This window comes from Zalophus californianus, chromosome 14, assembly GCF_009762305.2.
Source record: "Zalophus californianus isolate mZalCal1 chromosome 14, mZalCal1.pri.v2, whole genome shotgun sequence".
NCBI classification, from domain to species: Eukaryota; Metazoa; Chordata; class Mammalia; order Carnivora; family Otariidae; genus Zalophus; species Zalophus californianus.
Window position 1 is genome coordinate 89,703,460 of NC_045608.1, and position 22,110 is coordinate 89,725,569.

The 22,110-nt window shown below is 52.2% G+C and overlaps 1 protein-coding gene across 1 annotated transcript; it reads right to left on the reverse strand.

Annotated features, from left to right (window-relative positions):
• Positions 1–3,572: 3,572 nt before the first annotated feature.
• On the reverse strand, positions 3,573–20,123 carry DIPK1C (divergent protein kinase domain 1C). The gene is made up of 4 exons (XM_027575387.2): positions 19,686–20,123; positions 11,347–12,030; positions 6,863–7,027; positions 3,573–4,262 (listed from the first exon to the last, which is right to left on the reverse strand). The coding sequence occupies exons 1-4, from the start codon at positions 20,121–20,123 to the stop codon at positions 4,044–4,046; spliced, it is 1,506 nt and encodes a 501-aa protein (XP_027431188.2). The 3' UTR covers positions 3,573–4,043.
• Positions 20,124–22,110: the final 1,987 nt, after the last annotated feature.

Here is a 22,110-nt window from a genome sequence, read left to right on the forward strand (position 1 = left end):
GTGGGAGCTCTGTTCCAGGTTCGCAGTGGCTGCCTTCTCACTGTGTCCACAGGGCAGAGCGAGGGAGACCCACGGGACAGACAGGAAGACGGGGGGAGGGGGAAGGGGGAGGGGAGGCCGGGAGCCTAGCCCTCTGGGATCTCTTCTTATAAGGCCGTTAATCCCATGACTCGAGCACCCCCCTCATGGCCTAATCATCTCCCACAGGCCCTGCCTCCCAGCACCAGCACCCCAGGGAATTCGGTTTCAGTGCAAGAATTCCGGGTGGGGCACAAACAGTCCACAGAAGCTCTGGACCAGCCTCCACACATGTGATGGGCATCAGCGTCTGCTGATGTCCTTTATGAAAGGACAGGTCACTGCCCTGGGCCCACCTGAGGTTCTGGGTCCCCTGGCCATGAGGCGGGGCCCAGGCCCCCTTGGACGAGAAGCCCTGGGTTAGGATCAACCCTGTGTGACCAGGACCTAGGGGCTGTCATCACAGCTCACAGACAGTTAGACCAAGAGGAGGAGGAGCCTTTGCAGAGGAAGGAGACAGGGAGAAGGTGGGGAGAGAAGCAGGATGCGTCATACACCCCCCTCAAAGCCGGACTTGTGGCTTCACATGGCTGAAAATAACTAGGGGTTACAGAGCCCTGGAGGCATGCCCACACTCCCATGCATGGCCTCATGCAGTCCTTGGCACCCCCGAGCGATTCCAACCTTTAATGCATTCACAGATGGGGAAATTGAGGCAGAGAGCAGTGAACCACCCTGCCCGATGTCACAACACTGGTAAACGGTGTAACTCAGAGAAAACTTCAGATGGCCTGACCCCAGCGTTCATGCCGCACAAACGCTGGGGACGCGGGCACCTGCAGGAGCGGCAAGAGACGCAGGCGGACCCAGCACACCTCCCGAGGAAGCAGAGGGAAGGGAGGGCATGTTCCGAAGCTCGGAGTCATCTCCTAAAGACAGGAAGCAAAGTTCCTGGGACTCCAGATCATGTTGGTGGCCCCATCGAGAAACTCAAAGTGGGGACCCCAGCAAAGGCATCTGTTCTACGGTTCACATCTTCCCGTAGGATTTCTCCTGAGGCTCGGCCTCGGCACTTTGCGGCAGAATGAAGTACCCTCCACGGGAAAAACACGCGCGCAGGGCCAGGGCCAGCGTCAGGATCAAAGACTGCTGCACAGGTTCCAGAGTCCGCAAGCTGGGACAATGTACACTGTTACCATCCAGAGTGGCATTTGTCTACCCACTGCGGGTGCCCGTGCCGCGAGAGTAACGGCTCCTTCATATGGTCCTTGGCTTCCGAAAATTCCAGCCAAACTCCCCCACTCCCAGCTGCTCAAAGAACAGCTTCCAAATCAAAGTTAAAAATAAAAAAAATAGCTGCTTTTCCAATAATTTAACATCCCAGGCATTCATCCTGAGCGCCTGGGCAGGCTGGTGTTGAGCATGGTGCCGATGCAGGCTTGGAGGACTTCTTGGAGATGGCACATCTGTGAACTGCTTGTTCTACCTCCCTCTGAGGAGATGAGAACGGGGATGGTTTAGAAATGTTTGTAGCCATGTGACATTAGGGGCCTATCCAATCCCTTCTTGACAGATTTTTATCACATGCTCAGCAGCCCCTACAATTTCTGGGCAGATACAATGTGTCTCAACTATAACCCAACAGCATACAATATGGAATCACTTGATTAAAAGATAATTTTAACCATGATTTATCAAGATACATGGTAAAAACCGGCTTGTGATGCGGGACTAGAGATGAATGAAGCACCACTTGCATTAATTTGGGGAAACTGAAAAAGGAGGAACCTGAACCTGCTGGACTTCCTTCTCTGAGCACACAGCTCAGGAGAGTTTTCTCTACTCTGCTCGATCAGATCAGCAAGAGACGATCTCACTTGTCACATTAAAAATATTAAATGCTGACACAGCAGTGTTTGTTGATTGTATTATATAAAAGCATGGTTTTGCAAGGGTTTGAAATTGTTTAAAAAACTAAAACCACCACAGATAGTTTAGGAGTCTCTGCCGTTCCATGGAATTCTCCGGGTGGGATGGGAAAGGGGTGTTCCTGTGTGTGTGTGCACGCGTGTGTGCGTATGTGTATGTGTGTGTGTGAGACAGAGAGAGACAGACAGGGTGGTCAAACACAGGGGAAAGGGATAAAACTGCTCCTTTTCATCAATAAGAGCACCACTGTGTTGGGTAATTACATGTTGCATCGTCTCCATGATAAACAAAAACATTTGCTTCCATTTTGGTCTAAATGAAAAGGAGCATTTTCCCTTTCCCAAACCAGCTTTGCCCCCAGCCAGTTGGCTCAGAGCCAAGGCTACTGAAGGCCTGGAGTCCCAGGGCCAGCCCGCCAGAGACCCTCTGCTGTCCCACTGCGAAAGCCAACAGTTGTAGGGACACAGACTGCAGAGCCCTGCCCCTCCCTCACTCGCTGGCCCTTCGTTTTACACACAATTTCATGGAAACCTCGCTCCAGACAGAAGCTGACCAGTGGGTTCACGGGGCTCCAAGGGACCCCCTCCCCCGCAGAAAACCACTGCACAGAGCACAGCCCTGGAGACACAAGAATCTCCACTCAGTGGACAGGAGCCAATTCTCTTTTCCTGTAGAATCTACTAGTCCAAGGGCTGTGCATCAAACTAGTTTCAATGTACCTTCTGCCACAGAAGTGATTGCTGTGGCTTTTTCTTCCTGCCCAAGACTCCAAATGCAGAGCGAATCGTTCATATACATGATTAGAGGGCCCCTGGGAAACTCTGCCCGTAGTGACAGGTGAGGGTAGGACTGCAGGTGACCGTGAGCCCTCAAACAGGAGTGCTCGGGAGTCACAGAACCCAGAGCTGGCGGGGCCTTCGATTTTCTCTCCCTCGTAGACGTCTGAGTGAGCCCAGATGAGAGTCCCAGGCAGGGCCTGGAGAAATGCATCCAAATGAACACAAGTACACAATTCCCCTTTGTCTGCACCGGGAAGGGACTGAGTGAGGAAAAGAGAAATTGCTTGGAATTTGTCAATCTGTGATTTTTTTTTTAAACTTCAGATCACTTCGTCTTCTTTAATTTGTAAGCCATCAACAATTTCCTTTTCCTCTCCTAGCGTCTTTCTGGATTTACCTTTAGGGAGACCAGCTGGTTACCTGTGGTGCACCTGCTGCACCCCGGGGTGTGCAGTAGAACCGAGTTCCCTCCCAGTGGCGCCTGGCTGGCTCCCCGGGGCCGCATCCGCCTGCCGGGGAGGGACCGCAAGGAGCTTCCCTGGGGCTCTGCTGTTGGCATCTCCCACCCCGGCGTGCTGCCCAGGGCTCCGTACTCGGGGACAGCAAGGTGCTGGCCTCTGACCCTGCCCGAAGTCAATGCCACATCTGGCACTTGAGCTGTTTCAAATTCTCTGGGGCAAGAAGGCAGATGCGCTGAGCTAAGCGGTAAAGTGCTCCCTAAAACACAACCCATAAAATCGATGTGCTCCTCAAAACGAAAACTGCCATCTGCTGTCCTTACACATCCTCTCCTTACAAATTATGTTTCCTAAAGATGCAACTTTTGTTTTTTTTATTGTATGTAATTCCAAATTCCAGCCAGGCAAGCTGACCCAGAAAGGCACGCTGGGGAAACCACCTTCCCTTACCCCAGAGCCGCACACACTCACCTGCTCACACTCACGGAGGCATGCACATGCCGGTACAACTCACTCACACCCGCACTCACACTCGTGCAAGTGCACCTGTGCAAACACCGACACTTGCTCGTGTGCACACACTCACGCACACGTTTAGAAAGGCGGTCACGTGGGCAGGGAGGCCCGCTGGAACTCTCCTGCCCTGAGCGCCAGCACGCTCCTCAGAGCAATGGCTCCTTGGGTCTGCGCTGTTTCCTGACTGAGAGGCTGCAAAAGAGAAACGCTCTGAGCCCACAGAGCATTAGCGACTCGCTCCGCAGAAGAGCACAGGGACACCTGCGGGGGCGGTCGCTGGCCCAGAGGAATGTCTCCTCCCTACAACCAGCCAGAGGGAACCCACCCAAGGCCACAGCGGTGGCTACTTCTCTGCCTCCTGCAGTTTCCTCTGCGTCTCTCGGAGGAGGCGCCGAAGCTTCCAGAACACGTCAGGGGCTGCTCTCGGGGGGCTGCGCGCGGTGCGCCCGGGGTCCGCGCATTCCTGCACCGCCTCCCGCAACTGCCGCTGCAGCGGGAAGGATAAGGCCGAGCTCCAGAGACTCGAGGAGAACCAGTGGCGGAATATCTTGTCACAGATGACCTGAGGGACGGCAGACGGGGCGGTTAGTGCAGGGCTGCAAACCCCCGGTGCCAGGGATGCTCTGGTCCCAAAGGTGCCTTCCCTCCCAGAACCTGAACCACTCAGCACCAGGAATGGAGTCCCGCGTCCAGCCCCGCAGCAGACGGGGAGGGCCCCGGTCACTGAAAACCCTCCGAAGAGAGAGGGGAGCAGAGAGCACTGGGCAGCCACTGCCGAAGGAGTGGCCCCTCAGCCGAGTCACCACGTCGCTGAGGACTTGCTCGGCCATCAGTGGGGGTCACCATAACTCGCGATGACCACCGGACAGGGTTGTCATGAGGGTCCGGTGACGTGTGGGGAGAAGTCGTCCGCAAACATGATTGCATGTTGAGACACCTGGAGAAAAGACTGTTCTGGAAGGGACTTTGAACCCTTTTATTTCAGGAGCAGTAGTGAAAAATTAAGCCATCATCTCGAAGCCTAGACTAACAGGGTACGAAATTCCCCCGAATCTGCAGATCTCCTTAAATCCTCCACCTAAAGGCACAGCCTGTTCCCACAGCTTTCCCAGGTCCCGCCTGCCAGGAGGGCTGCTCCCAGAGCTGCGTAATTAATGGGCTTTACTTTTCTGTGTTGCACTGTCTTGGGCTCACTGAACAGAGGCCTCAGTGTTGTAAAGCTACTTTTCATAGAAGATAAGCAACTAACTTCTGTCTCCCCCTCCCTGCAAGGGCGAGGATTCTTTTTAAAAACAAATGAACTTAGTTCTGTTTTGAATTGATAATCCATGTGCAAAACTGTCCAATGTCCCCAAGGACAGACCATACATAAGTCCTAGGTCTCCATGCTGCTCCTGACCATCAGACACTCTACTCCTGGCTCTGGGAGGCCATCCCTTCCTTGAATGTCCTTCTAGACAGAGTACACAAGCCTATACATGCATCTCCTTTCCCTTCCACTTTGCACAAAAGGCAGTCTTTTGCACACTGTTCTTCAGCTTCCATTCCCATTTAACCAAATACCAGAGAAAGCCTCCCATGTCGATTCTTACAAGGATTTCCTGTTGCTTTCATGGCTGCACCTCAAATGTGTGGGTAGATCATCGATTATTTAACTATTCCCTATTGGTGGCAATTGAGGATTATCCTAACTTTTGCTATTATGAGCAATGCTGCAAGAAATATCTTTCATGTTTATCATTTTCACTTTGCGCATGTGACTAAATTTCTAGACTAGAAATTTCTGGGCCTAGAGGTATGTGCATTTTTTGTTTTAGTATCTATTGCCCAATCGACCCCATGAAAGTTGTCCTGAGATACACTCTCACAGCAATGTATGATGAGAACGCTTGTCTCCCCGACTGCTCCACCAAGACGTGTGTTGTCTTTCATTTTTGCCAACTGATGGTTTAATTTGCATTGCTCTTAGCAGTCAGGGTGAACGTTATTTGTGCTTCCTTTCCAGTGAATCATCAAGTTGATATCCTTTGTTCACATTTCCATCAGATTGTTGGCCTTTTTCATATTAATTCGCAGATACTCTTTATATCGTAAGGACATCCCCTCGCTTTGGTTGGCTCCCTGGAGAGCGGACTCTAAGAGGGAGGTTTGCAGGCAAGGATTTATTGAGGTGCGTTCCTGGGAACCACGCCTCCATGGACCTGAGGGAGAAGGAAATCTTCCGGTGTCCCTTACTGAGGCTGGAGACCGGGCTTCACGTGTGCCCCGGCTCCCACTGACCCATCCCTGGATGCTGCCCCTGACACTTGGAGTAGCCACGGCAAAGAAGCTCCAGTGGGGAAGGACAATCCCGGGGGACACTCTCTGAACCTTGGCAGCAGCTGGTGCATGAGGACCGCCTTTGTCTCCTGCTCTCTTGATCTGTACCAGCATTTGCAAAGTTTGCCCATTTTCTCATTTAACTGTTAAATTTTGCTCTTATTTGGGGGGGATTTTGTTTTGTTTTGTTTCCACTATATGGATTTTTTCAAGATAGTGAAATCTGTCACATGTTCTTCCTATGGCCTCTGAGCTGTGTTCCATACTCAGAAAGGCCTTCCTTACTCTCAGGTAGTATTTTAAACTCTCCCAGTTTTTCTCTGGTACACTTAGGATCCTTTTTTTTTTTTTTTTTGAGTAAATACTTGAGCCCTCTGGAATTCAGTTTAGTCAGGAGTGAAACAGGAGCTACCCAGCTGACCGGCACCATTCATGCATACCCCAGCTACCTTCTGCTGCCCGAGAGCTACCTGTCGTTACATCTAGCTCTGAAATTTAAAAAAAAAAAAAAATTCTATTCCTTTGCTCTGCCAGTTGGGGCAGGGATTTTTTTTCTTTCGAGTAAAATTTTAAGTTAGAAAAGGAATACGTTAGGAAGCGATGGGGAGCCCAGCAATGGCGTCTGCTGGCCGCTCCATCCAGGAGACCCCCATGGGGTCATTTGGCCAACAGCCCCATGGGCCAGACGACACTGCCTCTCACTGTACCTGTCCCCACTGAGCACATCGAGCCCAGGTGGCATGGAAGGGGTGACCTGGGCCACATGAGCGGGTGCACCGTGCAGAGGGCAGTGGCGGCCCCAGAGAACAATGTCCCTCAGCCCACGCGGCGGCAGCCGCCTACCTGCAGGTTGCTGTTGACTCTTTCTGCTCCACACTTGTTGACGCGCAAGTCACACTTTGAGAAACAGTCGAAGAAATTGCAGTCTTCATCTCCCGTGCAGTTCTGCTCGAGAATTTCCCTCATTTTAGGTTCAAAAAAGGCCATGTCCACATCAATGGCCACCACCTGTAACCAACACAGCACATGGCCATCAAAGGATGCCGGGGCTCAGTGACCTGGCAGCCAGGGCACCTCCGTTCCCTGTTTGCAGTGCAGGCGCCTGCTGGTTGTGGGATCACAGAACTCTGCCTGCCAGAAAGAGGAGCCAGGCTGAGCTGGGGCGGCGCCTGCTTTATTCACACAAGCACCAGGCATTGACCATATTGCGAGGCTTTCACTGCAAAAAGGACTTTTGCTGTCAATGGCGAAAGCCTAGGATTTGGAACTATAACTAGAAGTATCATTTTTCAACTTTAAACACTTTTTCAGCTTTAAAAGTAGGATCTCTGAGGGGTGCCTGGGTGGCTCAGTCAGTTAGATCCTCAGACCCTGGGATCGAGCCCTGGGTCCGGCTCCACACTCAGTGCACAGTCTGCTTGAGGATTCTCTCTCCCTCTGCCCTTCCCCCCACGCACTCTCTCTCTCTCTCTCTCTCTCAAATGAATAAACAAACCTTAAAAAAAAAAAGCAGATTCTCTGAAATGTCTTAAAAATAAATGAATTCCCCTCCCATTGCTGTATCACTTTGGCCTCTGGCCTTTAAGGACCAGCATTATAAATGCTGTGAGACCCAGATAATTTATCCCCACGAATATCAACAACAAAGAAACTGAACTCCCGGGGCAGGTCTATGGGTATGAGGGTGTAATTGGGTGGGCAGGACCTACGCTGTCTACTTACGGCAAAGCTGTGACCCGAGTCAACTGGCTTCCTACTGATGCTTGGATGGACGTGTGGTTGTGAAAGGCAGCATCAACCCTCTCGCATTAGGGCTGATGCATATGGACCCTGATCCAACAGCATCAAATACTAAATGTCGCCGTCAGCAGGAGCCCACGATTGACCCCCTGGAATTTCAGATTTATCTTCTTGGCTTCAAACCAAATAGGCTTCAAACCAGTAAAAAGGAAGAACATCTACATTATAAGGATTTTCCACCACCACCTGAATTTAAAAAATAAAAAAAGATGATCTCAAACTTGATAAAACCTGGAGTCTGCCCAAATCAAGCAGTTCATAGCTTCAAGGTATTAAAAAAGCTCTTGGAAGACTTGATGAATTTGATGGAGTCTGTGGCATCTCACAAGCCTTCACAGGCCATCCTCCAAACACGAGCCCTTCCTTCTGCCTTTGGTAGCATCTCAACAAGGCCTCATTGGCTGGGGTCCATTTCCTCTGCAACTCACAGTGTTAGAAGCTACATTCCCTGGTTTGGATTTTTGTTGTTCACTCAGGGGTGATGCCAGAGGCAGTAAACTTCCTTGGGGGATGATTCAGTAAAACAGAAGAGGGAAAATAGTTTCTTTCAAAATATATGGAGAATAATGAACATAAAGAACAGGGAACTTTTCCCTACGTAAGAGCTTTGCCTAATTACTAATTCAGGCACAGCAAACAGATATTACAATTTTAATCAATTTTTCCTGTCTCATTATTTAGCCAAAAGAAATAGCTAATTTCGCTATTTAACCTAGCTAATACACTGAAAATATATTAGGCTGTGCTCATGAATCTATTGTCTTCATAATTTATTATCAGGACCACAGGGCCTCCCTCCTTTCTATACTTTTTGGCAATCTCCCCAGCCTCCCCTGGGCCCCTACATACACTTTCAGCTCCTTGTGACTTCTCGCTCCCATTCCGATTGTTCCCTTCTCATCCGGCTCCCAGGGAGAGCCAGATTTATTTTTTAATTCTTAGTGTATAGTGCAGAATGGATTACAGCTTTTGTAAGCCTAACTCCACACACCTAAAATAAGAACAGCAACCAAGCCAACAGAAAGAACTGCACACAGCTTCTTTAATCGTATCAGGAGAATCCCAACACTCTTCCTGCATGGAATGACGTAACTCGCATCTTCATCAAACTTCATCCCGGCATCAGACTAGAAAGGGTTGATGAGAATTGTTTCATTCCCCACTGAACAGTGTGGCTCTCAAGTAGGACACACATCTGTTTGAAAGGAGCACTTGTTAGCAACGGTTTGGAGGTAGGAAGCAATGGTGTTTCCCATTTGTTCCTTTGCAACCACTAGATGAATTCTCAGGACCTATAAGTGGGGCCCTGGAGAGAAGGAATGACTGCAAGTCACCACATCCCACCCCCAGAGTGTCGGACCCAGCAGGTCTTGGGGGGAAGGCAGAAAATCGGAATTTCTAACAAGTTCTCTGGTGATGCTGACATCGCTGGGTTTCATTTAAAGTTGTGAAATCATAGGTAAAGTTAACAAACTCAGTGTCTGTAAGGAGGTCAGTAATGCCAGGGTTAGCCAAGGGGGACCCCCGTCCTCCCTCCCCGTTCTCCTTCGAGAAGAGAAGAGCGCAGGCAGAGGCAAGGGCCTGTGTGCCCCAGCCCATAGTCCACAGGGCACAGTCTGGGACTAGGTCAAAAAGTGCAGCCATTATTTCATTGAACAAATATTTCGTGCCTATCATGCACAAGATGCTGGAAGGCACAACTCTAGTGCAGTGCACAAGCCAGCAACGTGCCACGTTTCCCTTTCCCCGGGGAAGACTGGTCAGCTCCCCCTCCTTCCTACAGCCTTTCCTGGGAACCCAGCCGAGATAGCGTCGCAATTCCCTCAAGTGTTACTGCCCCTGTGGGGTTCCGCTTGCTGACACTCCATAATACTTGCTGGATGAAGAATCGGGTGTCAGATGAGCACTGGCCCCATAACCGCCAAAGCCAGTGGTGTGAGTGGACGCGCCACACCTCCTTTCCCAGGGCCGTGGGGTGCCTGGTTTCCCAGGACTTCACTGAGAAAGAGAACGGTGGTCCTTCACGTCCATTACATAAACTTTCTGCTCATGAATCAGGGAAGCTTGGCCAGGATTTCACCTCCAAAAAATATGCTGGCAGAGTTCTGGGGTGTCCCTCCCCTTCACAGCTCAGACCATGTCTAGAGGTCTTGTGGAGCTCAGGATATTGCAGACGGAGCTGAACGCCTCCAGAGCTCACCACCCAGAGTGCAGACCCTCCGGGAACCTCCCAGAACCTTCTGGAACCTCTCAGCTCTTTCCCTTCCACACTTGGAGCCACCCCCAGCTTATCAATCCCTCTGGGGCAGCCAGGGACAAGGAAGGCATTAGGACAAAGTAGTTTGGGCAAGTTGCCACAATGCTCCTCACAGTGACAAAGGCTTGACTGGAGAAGGGGTTTACATGGGGGCACACTTAGTTTTCTAGATTTCAGGCTGTTTTAAGCAGGCATTCCTATGCTACCTGCCGTGGAAGTCCTTGGCTGGCAGTAAGAGAGCCCTCTTTTTGTCCCTTTATGTTTTTAACCAGGAGGAAGAGCACCCTTCTGCCATGAGCCAGCACCCTCAATGAGCAGCCCCCTGGTGTGGCCGAAGTCAAGTTGGCCTCACTCGCCAGCACTCAGGTACCAGCTGACTTGGTGCAGCCTGGGAGGGGAGCACCAGGGCACAGCCCCCTCCCACTGCCCACCCCACGCCCACACCTACTTGTTCTCAAGCTGTCCTAGCTCTTGTCTCAGCACAGGGGAAGGACACCTGTGTTCAGGCACCCGGGTCACCACAGCATTAATCTGACGCTCGGGCTGAGCCTCGCTGGGGGGAAGCGGGAGGCGGTTATCTTACAATAAAACACCGAGGTCCCTCTTGCTGCTTCTCCAGCACGTTTGATTCTTTGCACACCTGCATTGCCCGGAGTGGGAGACGGACTTCATCTACCCTCTACAGAGTGGCGCAGAGGCAGACACTCCGCGTGGGCAGGGCTTTCCCCTGGAGAAGGCACCAGAATTCTAGCTGTCCCTCTAGAAGTCTCACCCATGGAGGGGAGACTAACTAGAACCGCTCCAAGAAGGAAGTATCAGGAAAAGCCTGACACTATCACACAGCATGGGCGGTGTGAAAACAGCATCCTCCAACTAGCCGTGGCACGAAAGCCCCCAAGGCCACCCTTCTTTGTCATCTGCTGTGGCTCCTCGTCTCCTGAGCATTGTTTTCTGCACTCAGCAGGCACTGACTTTCTAATTAGGTCTAAGAAGCTGCTCAGATGCTTTGGAGAAACCAGAAGAGCCACGAGGGGGGACAAACCTGCTGTGGGTGCCTTCATTATCATCTCCCATCAGGGAGGTGCCCGATGCCTGTGTTCCTCAAATTCTCTCATTCACACCCCAAAGGAGGTGCTCCAGCAGGTCCGGCTTGCCCAGGCTGGAAGCTTGCGTAAGGTTGCAGTGGCCCTCCAAGATTTCAGAAACCCTCTCCTAGATTCTCTGCCCCCGCCCCCCGCCATGACACGCACGCCCTCCCCATGCCACTCACCGTGAAGTCACTCCTGATGGCGAAGTTTTCAGGCTTGACGTCGCAGAGGTGGAGGCGGTGAGAGAAGTCGTCCTCGAAATGGCTCACCATGTCCAGGAAGCTGAGCGCCATGTCGCTGACGGCCTTGGCCTGGCCCCGGCCGCCCCGGGGGGCCCCCGTGGCCCCGTCAAGGGGGAAGAGGGCCCGGTGGCGGGGGCTGCCGGCGGCCAGGTACTCCACCGCGTAGAAGTGGCCACAGGAGCCCAGCACGGGCAGGGCGTGCCGGCTCAGGTCCTGCAGCAGGCTGAAGAGGACGAACTCCTCCTGCTGCAGCAGGGACCACAGGCTGGCTAGCTGGCCCCGCCAGCGAGGGCCGCGCCTCCCCGGCCACAGCGGCCCCAGGCTGCCGCCCGACAGCTCCAGGCCCAGGGCGTTCTTGACCTCGCCGGCCACCAGCAGGAGCAGCTCTGCCTCGGGGAAGTCCTGGCTGCCCTCGTCGGCCGCGTCCTGCAGCAGAGCGAGCGGCTGGAAGCTGGAGAAGGCCTCCTCCTTGGACTTGAGGATGATGGGCCGGCCACGCCAGTCGGCCTGCAGCACCTTCTTGCCCCTCTCGTAGTACAAACAGCGCTGGTACAGCAGCTTCTCCCCCACGCACAGGTCCTCACAGAGGTCTCCCACCAGCACCCCGCCCTCGTACTCCCGGCACTGCAAGGAAGGGGACAGTCAGTCACAAGGCGGGAGCGGCCCTGCGGTCGCTGGGCGGGGACAGGGAAAGGGGCCAGTGGGTCCCTGCGCGCGGATGCTTTGATCAGCTGTTGGGAGAAACCTCACAAACGTGAACCACGCAGGCTATTTGGGTCAGTGGGTAATTCACTGAAAGAGCTAAAACAGTGTCTCGTATTTATTACATTATTCACCCAGGCCCAGGTCTTCAGAGTCCGGACACCAGAGGTGAGACGCGGGTTCCCCCCCCCCTCACCACCGCGCCCCCATCCAGCCACGTGCTGCTGGGAAAAGCCTTTCACCCGCTGGTGACCGTTCCGTCAGCTGTCAGAGACAGGGCTGTCCGGGCCAGAGGTTCTCGCCGCTGGCCACACGTGCAGGTCGCTCTGGGGAGCTTTGAACACCACCATCCAAGAATGGCTAAGTCAGATCTCGGAAGGGGGGGTCCCCAGCGAGCATCACCTGGTGCAGGCCAGCCACAGTGACCACCCTCCCAGCAGTTCCCTCGGCCCGCTTCTGTGACACCAAGTGGTGCCGCCTCTAAGGCCAGCAAGTCTGGAAGGGTGACAGGGCTCGGAGGGGCACCCTCAGGAAAGATGAGTCAGAGGAGGCCCCGTGGCTGGCCGTGCCAGCAGGACTGGAGACAGGCGCATCAGAGACTGGCCCTCCAACAACGGCCAGGTACGTAATTACAGGCTCTTCAGAGCCTCGGGTCCTTTCATGCTGGTCAGCTTTGCATTACAAGCAGCTCAAAGTCAGACAATGTACTTCCAATGCCTGGATATAGGAACAATTCCAAAATCCCAAAAGCTCTGAAAACTACAACATTTGTGACTCAATGAGCCTCACCTGGTACTAAACCCCAACTGAAGAGTTGTGCGGCTAATTATAGTCTGAGTGTATTCGACTTGGTGTGAATTTCCATACATTGTGCTGCAGAATTATTCATTGGTTTCATTACTGGTTCTGCTTCATATGCAAAATACAAGGTATACGATCCATATTATTTTTCTAATGCCCAAAAAAGTGTGACTTCAAAAACATGCCTCGCCCCAAAGTGTTAGATAAAGGATGGTGGACCTTTATAAATACTCTAGTTTAATTGTTCAAAGCACGCATTACCCGAATGCTTACTAAAAAGAAATATTCCCAGTTCTTAAAACAAGTATCTGGATTTTCGGGACCATTTCAGGCAGTAGCTGGACAAGAGCCTGAAAGACCCAGGCCATGTCATCTGACCTGATCCTGGGGCTCTCTGCTGAAGGAGGCTCCTGGGAGCCATTTCTCCTTTGTGGGCTTTCGATCTTAGTATACCACCTTGGGTAGTGAGTGTGTCAAACTCGCCAAGCACAAGAATGCAAGTGACGGAGACCTGTGCCTGGTCATGAATCTGCCCCCAGAGCTTGGGGGTGCCAAGCTTGGCTGCTTTTTTGTCTTTGGAAAACAGACACCCGTGATGACGTTGTGTTGACAACTGTGTTAAACACACTTGATGCTGTGCTCATCTTGCAATTTAACATAACACACGCTGGTAAAATGCCATCCTCTTAATTCCATGGCTTGGGGCCAAGAAACGAGTGTTGAAAGGATCAGGACCCTTTGAGTCACTCACTCTCTGCTTAGAATCGCTTCCATGTCACCCCTTGTAAGTCACAGCCACTGACTCGGGCTGCCCCAGACCTCTCAGGATATTCTCAGAGGGGAGGTGGGAATGAAAGGGTGAAGTGTTCTAGACAACCAGGAGCAAAAGTTATGCATGATGGAAATAACGTGGGCCATTCATTTTACTTGTTGCTGTTTTTTCCCCTACGCTATCTGGTATTTACAGAGTTTCACATTTCTTTAGTAAACGTCCTTATAAAGTCCCAAAATTCCTTTAAGTTGATACCCAAAATTATTTGATTCAATTCCATAAACATCTTTGGAATGTTGTCACATTTAGAATTGAATCAAAAGTGCTTCTGTATGAAGCACAGAACAGGAAAAGAAAACCAGGTGACAGAAACGGTCTGGTGGGAGGGCTGAGTCCTGAGCTGAGAGCTTCAGAATTCTGGGAGAAGCCAGAGAGAAGGGTGGAGGACGACAGAGTCCAGCGTGCTTTGGGTGGCAAGTGTGGAGGGCTTCCACTATGAAGGCCCAGGGCCTTTACTTTCATCCCGAGCTGCGGCCAAAACTGCCACTGGCCAGGAGAGACACCTGTGGGCCAAGAAGCCCGCTCCACTCCTCTGCGACTGGGGATGGCCATGGGCAAGGCCTTGCTGCTCCAGCCACACGAGGCCACCTTCAGATCGACAATGCCACTCTCCTGACTTCACCCAGCTGCATGTGAGCTGAGCCCCTATCCAACTACAGGTACCAGGCTCAGGAGTTCACATTACAGAGGTGGCTGCTTTCCAAACTCATAAATGAGAGCAGAGGATGATCTGTACAGGATAGGTACACTGCCAGGCTTGGCTCTGGGGCAGACTGGGTTTGCCTCCTGGCTCTGCCCCGGACCAGCTGGTGGCTTGTTTCCAAGTCTATAGCATGGGATGCTGATACAGTGTCACAGGAGCCCTGTGAAGGTCAACCAAGGTCACAGGTGCAGAAGACCCATGGTCTCAGTGAATGCTACTTCTCTCCCACCCTCTCCAGCCCTGGTCATTGTGGCGGGGGTGGGTAGGGGGGGTGGGGGGTGGAGAGGGAGGCTTCTTCCCGGAGAGATGTGCCTGAGCTCAATTTTGAAAGCCTAATTGCAGTGTGCCTAGCAGAGAAGGAGAGAGGGGGCAGTTCCATTGCAGGAAATAAGCTGTGCAAAGAGCCAGAGTTGCAAAGTAGTGTGTTCAGAGAACTAGATACAATTCAGGGGCGTGGAGAGCAAAGTTAGTGCAAGCACCTGTGTGTCACAGACCGGGCTGTCCTATGAAAAGATGCCATGTCTCCACCAGACAAAAATTCTTCTACCCTGCAAGGGCCAGATCAACCTTCCACGGGTGGGGAGGGGGCGGGGAGATAGCCCCGCTGCCCCTGGGAAGCTTCATCTCCGTCCTCAGCGCCCAGCTCCCAATCCACCAGACTCACTAGCACATCCTCTCTCCTACGGACTCCCCACAGCACAGTGTTTTCTACAAAACTACCCTGCATTGTTGAAGTCGAGTTCAAATCGAATTAAAATCTATGCAATTTTGCCCCTGCAAATTTGGACGGCCATTCCAAACAGGAGTTGCAAGACATTTTGAACAATGGTATAATGATCGAATTTGGCATAGAGCCTATCAGTTTTGGAGGGGAGCATTATTTGGGGCTGTTTTCCTGAGGCTTACCACATTGGGGTAGAAGTGTGCCTCCTGGAGGGCTGACAGCTTTGGGGGCTGCAGTGTCGAGCATCAGAAAGGCCAGGGAGTGGAGCGAGGTGCCCAGGACCCCAGAGGGCCTCCAGCTACCATAGGGGAGGTCTTGGGTTTATGACCTAACTTATGGTACCCCCGTCACCTCGTTCATCTTAGGAGATAGTTGACACTAGAACAGGGTGTGCACAGTGTGGTTATAACAGAGTTGCTCTTCATCATCATCCTTTAGGATGATGTGTTTTTGGCATTTCGGGTCCGTACTCTCTTACAGAGACCGTAAAATTCATGCGCCAGGGCTCTGCTGCCTACCAGCGCTAAAGTGAGTCTGCACAATCCTTTTTCAGGTCTGTGCCTCCTAAACCCGGAGAACAATTAACCTAGCATTTAAACACGAGTGAACTTAAAGGGCAATTTACAAGTTTATGAGCTCATTAAAAACTGCCATCATGTGAGAGGAAATAGTGAAATTATTTTATGAGCAGCATGTCCTACTGAAGTAGCTATGTTTTAACTCAATAAAAGTGGTTTGTTCACTTGAGCTCAGTGTTTAAAGTCACTTTTCTCTGAAAACGAGGGGGTGCTGCCAGCATGAACACAGGTAAACTTCTGTGCCCAAATGTGAGTACACACAAAATCCACAGGTATCACATTTTAAAATAAACTGAAAAAAAAAAAAAACAACCAAGTAAACAAAGTCTCCTTACCATTGACAGGCATTTTTTAATTACTTAAACTCACAGTGGATTTGTGTTTCTAGACTTATGGGCATCCATACAAACGCATGTTCCCAGAATTCTCAGTTCTGGTAGGAATGTCTTAGCTGTTGTTGCTTAGAATCTCTCCAGCTCGGATCATGGTTCTCAGGCAAAAACAAAACCTGTCCACTGAGTCTGAGAAACTGCTGATGGGGTCTCAGAGGTCATGCCTGAAGGCTGGGTTTTCTTTTGTGTATTTGTTTTTGTTTTTAAGGAGCATGAAGTCTCTACGTGGTTAGCAACAGAGCACACGATAGAACTCCTTCCCTGAGCAGTTGGCTGTGCATTGCAGAATCTCAGAGCATTTAGCTCGTCCACTGTGCAACCTCTCTTGACCCCTGGATGGCTCAGAAGATACATATTACAAACACGGCCAGAGCACTCGGGAAAACAGAGACATTCCCTGCTATAAAATCTTCCTGGATGCTGTAGTCCCACTGGGACCATGGGTTTCTACCACAGCAAAGAAAGTTAAGCCTGCCCTATGAAAAAGCAATCTCTACTGTAGGCAACTAAATTAAGTCACATCAAGAGCGAAAGAGCCAAAAGGGAGTTAAGCCTTCTGAATAACAGAGCCCGTGGGAATATTTTTGAGATGCCTTGAAAATGATATGCTACGGAAGGATGAAGAATATCCAGTTGTTACTCAGGGCTTTCGTTATCGGGGAAGCCACTGATTGTCATGGAGTCTCTACTATCACACTGCACAGAGTCCCATACTGTCTCTAGGACGCAATGAGTGCGTGAATCAGGGTAAGTTACTTTACGTCCCAGAGCTCAGTTTTGCCATCTGTGAAGTGAGGGGAGTACAGGTTATCGAAGGGCTGAAGTGAACTAATACGCAGAAAGCTACTTAGCCCAGGGCCTGCCCACAGCAAGCACAGTGGGCGCCCACAGCATGTATCTCTCTGCTGTCATGTGCAGTGCTCTGCCCGTGGAACGGGGAGCCAGGCTTGGTGATACTCACCAGCCTGGGATAGCCCGGGACACAGCTCACTAGAAAAGAAGGGCTCTAGAAACCTCAGAGAAGTTGAAGAGGGCTTACAGATGTCTTGATTATGAGATGTGCTGAAAAGCCATGGTCCAGAGGAGCACAGCGGTCTGACTCAAAAACCTCCAAAGCTAGAGGACCCAGGGCTCAACTCCTTGGAACAATTCCAGTTGGCTCTTCCAACTCTCCCCCCGTCCAGGGCCATGAAGTGCACTGAGCTCCCTGGGCAGGAGGGGTGCCGCCTGAGGGTGCCAGCCAGCTGGATTCCCAGCTCCCTGAGCTCTGCACCTTTGTCTACAGACCCCTCCACAGGCCAGCAATGGCACCTGCCACACTGGCGGCCTGGGACCCCAGCAGGGGTGCAGGACTCCCCAGACTCTGCCAGGGAGGGAGAGGGCTCCCTCTGGCTCAGCTGCAGTGCACTCCTTCTGTGCTTGGTGTTCCAAGGGAAAGCTAATGAGGGTCTGGAGAGCAGTCAGAAAAATAACAGCCAGTTTTCTTATTAAGGACAAAAGCCAGGCAGAATGAATTGAAAGTGCCCGGGACCCTAGAGACAGAGGGTCGATTCAGCCCGAGTCCTGGGCGGCCACCATGCCAGGCTCTGCGTGGCAGCCAGGTCCCAGCAGAGTCTGGGTTGTGGAGACCGCGGGGCTGTTCAAGCCCCGTTCGAGTTCAGAGTGTCCTGGGGCACAGGGAGCCAGGGTGCTGGGTGGGACTAACACCCACAAATTCAGAGCAGAGAAGGTAGAAGGGGAGGAGGCAAGGAGAGAGGGAGAGAAAGGCAAGCCCTGAGCACAGGTGAGAAATAATGGCCTCGAACAGGGCGCCCAGATGATGCTCCCCGAAAAATCAGTTCACTGAGACAACATCAGATGACCTTCGGGAAGACAGACAAAGGCAGTATTTCAAATTGTTCTTTGGGCAGTAGGCAAGATGGGGAGCCTTCAGAAGCAGAGCCCATATCTTCAGCTTCATGTCAGACTAAAAACCCCAGCTGGCTGCCATTAGAGATATATTGGTAGAACCTCTAACCAGAATTGTTTTTAATTTATGAGCTGGCATGCTGGGAAAATTATGATTAGCAATTACCTAAATTATATTAGGCCATAAGTCCATTAGTCCTTTTCCCACTTAACCAAAGATAAATAAGTGAAAACAGCATTTTTATTTTAATGAAAAAGATTATTGCGTTATTTTTGTAAACAGGTATTCCATCCTGGAAAAAAACCTCTTTTTGTTCATTAAAATTCGTCAATCAGTCCCCCCAAAACAGGTGAAATAAGCCTTGTAGAAGGAATTTGTATATGGGTTACTGAGAAAGTTGATGAGTTGTAAGTTAAAGAAAACTTGATAGAACTTCAGTGTAACAGCCCATATAGATGACTGATAATACGTGACCGAGAGGATGGAGGGAATCGTTGATGAGGGTCTCACATTGTGATCAATCCAGATCAGACTCAATTAAGGAATATGATTTGCGTTTGTATGTTTCAGTCCTTTAATTTTTCCAATCTCACTTAAATTTTTTTTTAACTTTTAGGCTATGAAAATTTGAAAAACTACAATCTCAAAAACCCCGCCCATATGTAAGCAATTGGACTGTAAACTTCCCATGCGTTTTTTGAAGATTTCTTATAGAAAATAGATCATCTTTCACAGCAAATGCTCAGCTAGATGGTCACTGTTTTAGGAAGTGAATAACCACCACGTAAGAAACCAAAGGGGCAGTTTTTGCCCGCTGTCTTCACCTTTTCGGCTTTCCTTTAGGGGATTCCTACCTCTTTCCAAGTCTTCCTAACCCCCATAATCTTCCGGACCAAACGGAGAGACTGAGAGCCGCCAACGTTTGGAATGAACGGATGAGCATCTGGGGCCCAGTGCACACAGCAGCCTGCCCAGCCCAGCTAGGACCACTCAGGCCCACGCCTGTTCGGAGACCGCTGTCTTGACCCCAGGACAGGGGTCTGCGGGGGTCCGCTCCCCTGAGCGCACTCTGCCTGGGGTCCCACAAACCGTGCCCGCGAGAGCCGCGGCTTTGGGGCGCAGAGAGTCAGGGGCCCTACCAGCCGTCTGCGTTGGGCTTGGCGAGATGCACCCAGGTTGGCATCATAGAACGGCCGCTGAGCGAGAGAACCCGAGAAGCAGAGGCGTGGTCCCCGCCCGCCCCGAGCCCCAACACCGGCCCGCGCCGTCGCCAGCGCCCCGAGCCCGGCCGCCCCACACGGGATGCGGGCACGGAGGGGCTGTCGAGAGACTCGGCGCAGACCTGCGAACTTTCCAAGGGCGGGCTCAGGGGCGGCAGGAGAGCCGTTTGGCAGGAACTCTATCTTGGGACAAAGGACCAATTTTGACGAAAGGAGGGAGACTCCTCCGCGCGCCCACAGACTCCCAGGCAGAGGCGGGTTGTACGCACCGGGCATTCCATTCACCGTGCCGGGACCCCCGCCCCCCGGGTGCCACGACCGCGCCCGACTCCCCCGCTCCCGGGGCCCGCGGAGGGTTTCCCACCAACCCCAGGCCCCCAGGGAGCGCGGCGCGGGACAGTGCAGCGGCGGGACCTACCAGCGCGGCCAGGATGCGGCGGCTCTTCTCGTCGGTGCAGCGCTCCGAGAGGACGCCCGGGTGCGCGCGGAGCAGCAGCGCTGCCGCCAGCACCCAGCCCGCCGTCCACGCCGCGCAGGCCAGCAGCGCTCGCCGCCCGCGCCGCCCGCACCGCCCGCGCCGCCCGCACCGCCCGGGCCGGCTCCGCGCCATGCCCCGCCGCCCGCGCCCCGACCCGCCGCCCGCGCCCGGCGCTCTCCCGGCGGCGCTGCGGCTCTGCCCGGCTCGGCGGGGGAGGGGGCGCGGGGGAAAGGCCCGCGCCGGCCCGTCCGGGGGGTGGGGTAGGGTGGAGTGTCCGCCGGCCACAGCCTGCGCGCCCGCCGCGGTGCCGCGGGAAGGGGGTGTCCGCACGCCGCTCCCGGGGTCCGCGAGCTGCTCGCCCTGCTCCGCCCGCCGCATCCCCACACTTTTTCCACCTTTTTTTTTTTTTTTGCACCTTTTTTCCAAGAAGACTAGTTCCCCCTCTTAAACCAAATCCGCAGAACCCGCGTAGATTCAAACTCCCCCCGTTCAGACTCCTGGTTCCTCTGTTAACACATCTCTAATTCAGACAAGATCTCCCCCCTTCTCTGGGTGGCCGCTCAGTGCCCCGCACTCCCTTTTTACAGAGCCCCCTCCCACCCCACCCTGCCAAATCCCTGGTTGCTCTCGGCTGCAGCTCTGTCCCCCGCACCCCGCATTCACCCCTCTGCTAGATTCCTCTCTCCCCTTGTCACCAACTTGGGCTTCCAGGGGTCGGGACCACTGGGACATCTTAGCGACCCCTGCCCGCCTTTCCCAGGCAGCGTCCTACATCCCACCGCTGTGGCCCAGGATGCCAAAGAAACTGCCAGGGCGTCCTTTCTGTGGACAGAGAGTACCACACCCTTGAAACATTTCCGCTTGCCCCTGGCTAGGAGAAAGCAAGTGTTCACCAAATGTGTCTAAATCTGTACGGCTGTATATTCATAACATCATCTGGGGAGCATGCTTCCATGTTCAAATCCCAGTCGTTATATAAAATAGGTGGGGCGCCTCAGCCAACAGAGCTGTCTCTGGTTCTTGCCAGCCCTCTCCACTCCTCTGTTCCCTGAAAGAGAGTCCTGGGTGGGTGGTGTCCTAAGAGGTGAACTGTCACAACTGAAGGCCTCTGAAAGCCGTCCATCCTGGGGGCTCATGCATTCACTTTAAAAAAGCTTATTCCAGGCCTCTTCTGTGCCAGTCCAAAGCCATCACCCTCCTGCCTGCCTCCACCTGAATTGCCATTCCTGAGTTTAGGAATAACAGGAACCACTCCAGCCTGATAAAGCACTCTGTGATTATCCCCAGGGAACTGGCTTCTTAACCTTGCCTATTCTGCAACTTAGGGTTTGACCTTCACTGCTGGGTGGCCGAAGTCTCTAGGAGTTGTGAAACATCAAATTAACAAACACCACTGAAGGAGCCTTTTAGGTACAGGGCCAGTATTCCCTGATGCAACAGACACTCCGACCTGGGATGGCTCCATCAACGGCAGTCATGGCCTACTGGGGTCCTTTCCGAATGGCCAGCTCTCCCACTTCCCAGGGCACCCCCAAACAGAAGCACTGCTGGGAGTATTTTTGTAAGCTGGCTGTATCGAAACTTGGTTGTCTCATTTCAAAACAGTTGTGGAGCCCAGAAGGCATCCGAGGATATTGCTTTAAAATCTTGACTTGATGGTGTGAAATTGATCCCTTTTCCCAAGAGTTTGGGGGTCTGGGGCAGGAATAGGAAGAAGAATGAGATAAAGATGTGTGAACACTTATCCTTTACAACCTAGGAATAAAAATCACAGAAGGGAAACAGAACTTGAAGTCAGAGTTAACGTTAGGATCTGCAAGGCAGCTTTTACTTTTGTAAGTTTTTAAAAATGTCAATCATACTTCTTTTGGCATTTTATAAAGAAAAAAAACCCAGAAGAACAAAATTTTAACCCCACAATAAAGAGATCCTTTAAATATTCAGCATTGTTTTTAACACAGGAGTTACAGTACTCTCTAGACCAAAATAAAGTCCTCAGAATGCAGGACTATGCAGCCTGCTGTCCTGCTGGGCAGTCTGCACATTGCACAAAGCCCTGGAGAGGTGGGTGGGGCTGAGGTCCACCAGAGCTCAGCTCACCAAACCCTTTTCCCCAGGGGGCCCCATGGAAGGGGCCTCTTTGAATTACCTGTCCAAAGGGGGCTTTTTTGGGTATTCACATGAAGGTGACTTACAGGCCAGCTGTACCCTTGATACTAAAGATACGCCCCCAGAGCTGCAAACAAACAAACAAACAAATACGTAATTGCATGAACAACAGAATATGAAGCTTTGGTTTCACGAACAGAGAAAAACAAGTTAGGTCTCATCTCCCAGGGCCCTGCCTGCTGCACGTTGGTGCCAT